Below are 6,645 nucleotides of genomic sequence, written 5' to 3'. Positions count from 1 at the left end.
GGGTAAAAATGCTTGGCTCCAAACTGGTTTCAACGCCAATGGTGTATAATCTTCGGTCTACCAAAGATGTGGATGTTGATTTCGTTGATCCCATTATATACAGATGCCTTCTAGGTGGTCTTCAGTACCTAACTTTTACAAGGCCTGATATTTCATTCAGTGTAAATTATGTTAGCCGATTTATGCAGAAATTGTCTCAGTTTTATTTTCAATTGGTCAAAAGGATCCTAAGGTATAATGACGATACCACTGATGTTGGCATGAGACTCTTGGCTTGGTCCTCTCTAGATTTATATGCTTTTTTCAGACACAGATTAGGTTGGTTGTCCTCTCACAAGAAGGCCTACCTTTGGTTATTGCACCTTTCTTAGTGCTAATTATATCTCTTGGAGTGCAAAGAAACAAACTTATGTTGCTCATTTTAACTCTGAGCCTAATACCGGGCCCTCAACTCAGCTACTGTTGAATTGATGTGGTTAATGTTCATATTATGAGATTTGGGTTTATATCATCCTCGACCACCTATCTTGTTTTGTGAAAATTTATCTGTTCTTTATGTTTCCATTAAGCCAGTTTTTCATTCTCGAATGAAGCATGTTGAAATTCACGGAAGGTGGTTCATGGATCTCTGGTCAATAAATTTGTTCCTTCATAGCATTATGTTGCTGATATCTTTACCAAAGCTCTCCCTCATCATGACTACTTCATCTGTGTGTCAAATTTGGTGTGTGTGATCCACCCACGACCCGGTTGAAGGAGGTTGAAGATGATATGGCTACCAATCAAGATGGGATTGCCAGCAAGGTTGGGCAGGATCCCCTCACTATAAGAATTAAGCAGGATTTCAACCAAAATGGAAAGCTGAATCAAGAGGAGCATGATCTTGTTGGGAAAGGAAGTCAGGGCAATAAGTATTGCAAGGAGAGTAGCACAGGATGTGAGGTCCCAACAAGGAAGGCTGGCAGAGTTGCACAGGGTGTACTGATCATAAGGAAAGTTAAGGCTTTAAAGAAAATAAGGATTCTAATGAGGAAAGCTTATCTCATGGAGATAACTCGATTGTAGTTAGAAAAGAAACCAAGGGCAGCAAGGAATCTTTGTTAAAGTGTGGATTCCTAAGTCCAACCTCTAAAAAGGTGAGGCGTCCAAAGAAGAGACCTATGAAAGTTGAAAAGCAGCTTTTGGTCTATTTCTTTGAGATAGATAACTATTAACAAGAAATCTTGTTAGAGGGTTTAATGAGGAATGTCTTGGATGTGTTGATTTCAGATATAGAATTATCAATAAAAATCCAAACCCATTGTAAATCACTAATATTGGTTTTGGACTTGGATTTTTGTTTTGTAGATTAATTCATCTCTTCCGAATCATTCTTTGTATTCTACAGATTGCTTCCTTGTAGGAAAAATGGTTGTAAATTGATGTTTTTTTTAATGAACTGGTAGGGGTCTGCCACACCCCATCTTGCCTGTCAAAAATAAGAAAGGGAATCCACCAGGGTAAGCAAACATTTCCTCCTTTAGAAATATCACGACATTAATATGATGGATTTAATGCATTATATGTTTTGCATTTGTAGTACTTTTCATAATTTCATATTGATAATAATATTATATGTGCAAGTATTTTTCAAAATTTTCCCAAGATTAGAATCTTTCAATTACCATGAGAATTTCCTTGGAGGATTTCTAAGAACAAGTGTGTGTGTGTGTGTGTGTATGCATGCGCGCATACATGACTACAGGATAGTTGATGTTTCACGGTATAGTAGGCTTGTGGCCAACATTTTTCTCATATATATATATATATATATATATATATATATATATATATATATATATGTGTGTGTGTGTGTGTGTGTGTGTGTGTGTGTGTGTTTTATTGAAGACACAACTATTGAGCTGGAAATCAGAGGTTTCAGCTTTATCAAGTCAATCTGGACACATTGATGCGTTCAGCATGGTTTGTTTGCTTAGGATCAAACCTTAAATCGTGTTCAATTTAATAATGTGGTTTTATGAGTAGTGAAATTTTAGTGCATTATGGACCAATGATTTTTGAAACCTTTCAAAAGCATGCTTACTTGCCATAATCACATGTTGAAGACTCATTTTTTAATAAACAAATCTTGTAGATGGCATCCATATGATCCTATCTAAAATAAAAATAAAATATGAAATGAAAGTGATTGATACTCGACAGTTCCATGCCTTTGATGACTCCAAAGATATATATATATATATATATATATATATATATATATATATATATATATATATATATATATATATATATATATATATATAGAGAGAGAGAGAGAGAGAGAGAGAGAAGAGAACATTTGTGACAAAATTTGTTGTTTGTGTATTGATTGTACACAGCCACGAGGTCCTAGAAGTAACAAGAAGCTGGTTTGCTTTACAAGGTCCTTCGAAGACAGAGAAGCAAAAAAAGAGAATAATAACCATGCGTTCCTAGCTAGGGGTTAGCACGGCGGGTACATAAAAACGCTTTTTAATTAGGTAGCGCCTATTCTTAGCGACTTCAGCTTGCGCGGCGGTTCCTTCTTCTTTCCATTTTCGGTATTTACATGGTGCGGTGATGAGGCAGTGAAAAACGCTTCCACTCCACCAGACGATGCAAGAAGTCCATCACCTACAATTCCCATCCGAGCTTAATTAATTAATCTTCCATAATCAAAGAAAGTAGGTAGGTGTTAATTAATTAATCTTCTTACCTCAGAGGGCTCTTGAAGAGAGTAACTTGCATTTGTATCCTTGGGTATTTTTGATACAAGAATCCCGAATCCTTGTCCCCTCTCTCGAAGAACCTGTAAAGTACATTTGCCAAGAACAAAATATTAGTGTTTGTTGAGAGCAAGATTTGCAAGAATAGGGATATGGTGGAGAGTATCATATGCGTATTAATTATGGGGTTATATATATATATATACCTTGAAGGCGTCTTCGTCAGTGCGGTCATCCCCTATATACACCGGCAGTACATCGCTACAATTCGCAAAACCTGACATGAAGTTACAAATTTCCCCACTTGTAAGGTGTTATTGCCTTGGGATTTTTCACATACTCGGATCATGACCAGTTACTTTAATTGATGAATACAGACTCACCAAGCGACTCTAACAAAAATTCCAGCGCCTTGCCTTTGTCCCACTTTATCATAGGTCGGATCTCCAACACCTGCGGGGAGATGAAAATAAAGTATTCAATATCTGCCAAAAAATAAAAGTGATCCTCGTATTAAAACATGCGGGCAAAATGGATGTATTTATCATTGCAAATAAATTGAATTATTTCAATGAGAGAGCTAATTTTTTTATTACAAAATTCTGGTGAATATATGAGCTATATATATGGACTTCTTTAGGAAATTGTTTTGACAGAAATATTTTAACTAATTATTGCTTTCAAGTAGTCCATTCCTTACTTTGTTAGAGGGACCTATATATAAAATATTTGATCGGTTGTGTAGTGTTGATTTTTTAAGTGGTTAAAGTCCTTCTTACATGATATTCTTGAGCAAATCAACCTTGTAGATCATATCCATAGGACTTGATCTACTAAAAAAACAAAAAAAAAAACAAGTTAAAAAAAAAAAACAGGTGGCTTTTGTTAGAGAATATGTTACAGTCGACGGTAGCAATGATTGAGATTCTACAGAGAGAGAGAGACGTGCCCGTGTATGTGCGACTTTATGCATGTGAGCGTGAGTGTAAAGAAAACGGGCCAAGTGAACTTGGTACCTTTCTTCCTTGAGTAAGCCTCAACTTAGGGTAGCCTTTTAAAACACCTCTAACCTCTTCGAACAACGCACCCCATCTCTGGGACAAGGAAATACAGAGTCAATTTTTAACTAACAAACCAAGGAATTGATGGTCAAGTGGAAGAACTATTTTCCTTTGGCTTCATAAGCCCAATATATAGTTGGACATACACCAACCTTTTCGTCCACGCATCGAAAGTGCACGGACACGCAAAACTTGTTGTTTTCGACTTTGGACCCTGGGATGGACTTGGTCCTCTCCACCAATGCTTTGTAAACCTGAAAAAAATAAAATATTCATTCAAAGTTAGAACGACTAACGACGCTTGGTTAATTTGGATCATAATACAAGCACATCTAATTCGTAATACCTCGTCGATCATTGGAAGAAACTCGCTGGCCGGTTGGAAAAGGACGGATTGATTGCCCTGGTACCATTTAAAACGAGATGTTAAGTAGAGAAGAAAAAAAGGTAAAACACCCACCCACCAATCCCACTACCTAAAAAAACAACAGGGATTAAAGGAGAAAAAGTAAGAGATGAATTGACCTTAACCAGGGCTCGGGCAGAGTTGGGTCTGAAGCCTCTAGGTCGCTTGACTGGGCCCTTAATGTCCATTCCGTGGCTACCGGCGTAGTACAGCTCAGCTATTCGTACGAAGCTATACACCTGTGCTTGTTTTCGACACAAAAACCGAAAGAAATCGATGAATCAAAAGGGGAAAGCTTAAGGCAGGAACTGAAAGAGAGCGGATTGGTCAAACTGGGAAACTAGTGATCAATCAAATCAAAAGAAGCAGTGGGACGGAATCAAGAAAGAAAGAAGATAATGGGAGGCAAAATAGAGAATGTACCTTATCCCGGCACCTCCCGCTCACTATCGCCGTGGGGAAATACCTCGCCACTTCTCTCACGGCTTCCCGCATCTGATTTTTTTAAAAAAAAAAGGGTCTCAATCTTTCCCTTCCTTTTTTTTTTTCATTTTTCTTGGAGTTTCGAAAAGCAGATCAGATCAGATCAGGTGAGGAAGAAGATTTACCGCGTCGGACATGAAAGCACGATCTGGGTCATCGACGATGGGCGATAAGGTGCCATCGTAGTCGAGGAACATGACGATCTGCTTGCCCATTGACGCCGCCATCATATCTTCAAACATATTCAACGCCGACGGAAGGCGGATCTGAAAGAACCAAAGCAAACAGGGTTCCTTAACAATAACGAGGAAAAGGTGGGTGGGAGGATAGAAGGGAAAGAAAACGAAAGAGAAGTTTTAAAAGAAAAAGGAGACTTACGATCCAGGTGGTGGTGGTGGAAGCTGTCTGTTTGTCTTCCTGAGCAGCGAGGGAAGAAACGGATTTGGCATGGGTGGGTGAGGACGCCTTCATGGACTCGAGCCACGCGTTTATCATCAGCCCGCCCGTTTCCAGTTTCTTCAGCGACAGAAGTGGCTTCTTTCGAGTCGGGGTGGTCGCGTTGGATTGCAGATTGTAGGCCCCCACCAAGGGAGAATTGGCGATCGCCACTGCTGATAGAGCGGGGATGTTGAGGCCGGACTTGGCGAAGGATGATCCATCCTTAAGGACGATACCCTGCTTCGTCATTGCACTTCCCCTGTTCGTGCTCTAGAATAGTGGCTTGCTTACCTGTGTGAAAACGATGACAATGAGCAAGTAATAACAACAAACAATGAAGCGAAGAGAGGGATAAAATCAGCGAATGACAAAATCGAGGAGGTGAAAAGAAAAAGGTGGTGTGCGTATAATGCTCTGTAATCACGGCCGTCAAGTGGAGGAAATCCGCATATAAAGGTGCCCTTAAGTTTGATCTCGAGGTGTATGGGATTTAATGCCACCCATCCCACCTATTTGGATAAGAACTCTCTCACTCCTAAGTGAGATCTCGAGGTGTATGGGATTTAACGCTACACATCACACCTATTGGGACAAGAACTCTCTCTCTCATTCGTGTGAATGGACAAGTGAACAAATTATTTTTGTCGGGGTGCAATTCACGCGTACACCAGAAAAAAGTATGCAAAGTTTCACCTCACTCTTTCTCGTGTAATTCAGGCACCACAAAAATATGAGAACTAGGCCAAGTCAACATCTCCAGGGCCGAATCGGACACACTATGCCAGCTGCCCGCATCCCGTATGCCAAATCGAGCCAAATGAAAGGTGGACAGACATAGAAAAAACAATGGAAAACAATCCCCATGATTGATCACCCCCAAACACTCTAAACCACTGTCATGGTAGTCTCTATAAACCTTATAACTTTGTTGATTATTACCTTAAAATACCAAACGATTTCTTTCCTTTCACTGTTCTCTTCTGTGCCAGCACAGATGAAATGCAAAGGTAGCAGATGACCCCTCTTTCTATCTCTTGTCGATGACAAAAACAGAAAGGAGGACGATGGAGTTAGGGACTATGGCACCAGCAAGGCAAGAGAAGGAGAAGAAGGGACTGTGAGTCTGTGAGCAAGCGGGCTAAAAAGGAGAGATTTGAGAGAGAGAGAGAGAGAGAAGTGAAGGGACTGCGGTATGTTGAGAGGAGTTATTTCGTGGGGTCGATTTATAGGGTGCCAGCCACCGAAAGCAGACGAAGCCCTTGGCGGGACCCGCCCCCAAAATCCCCAGGGCCAACGCCTAAACCAGTCACTGAGTGGGTCCCACGCAGCATGAACACGCCCTCTGCCATCGCCGTCAAAGTGATGGGACCCCTTTCCTTTCCCCCTTACAGTCTCCTCCTGCCTTCCCGTGCCCCCATCTCTCTCTCTCTCTCTCTCTCTCCCTGCCTTGCCCGGTCCAGCTCATCACCCTACGAAGTACAAAAACGTGGCATTCATCCGGCATGCGTCC

The 6,645-nt window shown here is 40.6% G+C and overlaps 1 protein-coding gene across 1 annotated transcript; it reads right to left on the bottom strand.

Moving 5' to 3' along the window:
- Window positions 1–2,340: 2,340 nt before the first annotated feature.
- LOC149841051 (putative trehalose-phosphate phosphatase 6) lies at window positions 2,341–5,620 on the bottom strand. The gene is made up of 11 exons (XM_090003558.1): window positions 5,076–5,620; window positions 4,823–4,963; window positions 4,638–4,709; window positions 4,334–4,453; window positions 4,155–4,211; window positions 3,961–4,062; window positions 3,764–3,841; window positions 3,131–3,200; window positions 2,954–3,024; window positions 2,738–2,830; window positions 2,341–2,655 (listed from the first exon to the last, which is right to left on the bottom strand). Exons 1-11 carry the CDS (start codon window positions 5,382–5,384, stop codon window positions 2,587–2,589), a joined length of 1,182 nt encoding a protein of 393 aa, XP_089859684.1. The 5' UTR covers window positions 5,385–5,620; the 3' UTR covers window positions 2,341–2,586.
- Between the last annotated feature and the right edge of the window lie 1,025 nt (window positions 5,621–6,645).

This window comes from Nuphar pumila, chromosome 4, assembly GCF_984573655.1.
Source record: "Nuphar pumila chromosome 4, dmNupPumi1.hap1.1, whole genome shotgun sequence".
NCBI lineage: Eukaryota > Viridiplantae > Streptophyta > Magnoliopsida > Nymphaeales > Nymphaeaceae > Nuphar > Nuphar pumila.
This window is presented reverse-complemented; position numbering and strand designations above follow the sequence as displayed.

Excerpts from the sequence above, each read along its gene's own strand:
- LOC149841051 (XM_090003558.1), bottom strand. The coding sequence starts at position 5,384 with ATGACGAAGCAGGGTATCGTCCTTAAGGATGGATCATCCTTCGCCAAG. Across the intron at positions 4,964-5,075 it reads CCACCACCACCACCTGGATC|ATCCGCCTTCCGTCGGCGTT; the intron begins GTAAGTCTCCTT and ends TGGTTCTTTCAG. Across the intron at positions 3,201-3,763 it reads GGCTTACTCAAGGAAGAAAG|GTGTTGGAGATCCGACCTAT; the intron begins GTACCAAGTTCA and ends ATCTCCCCGCAG.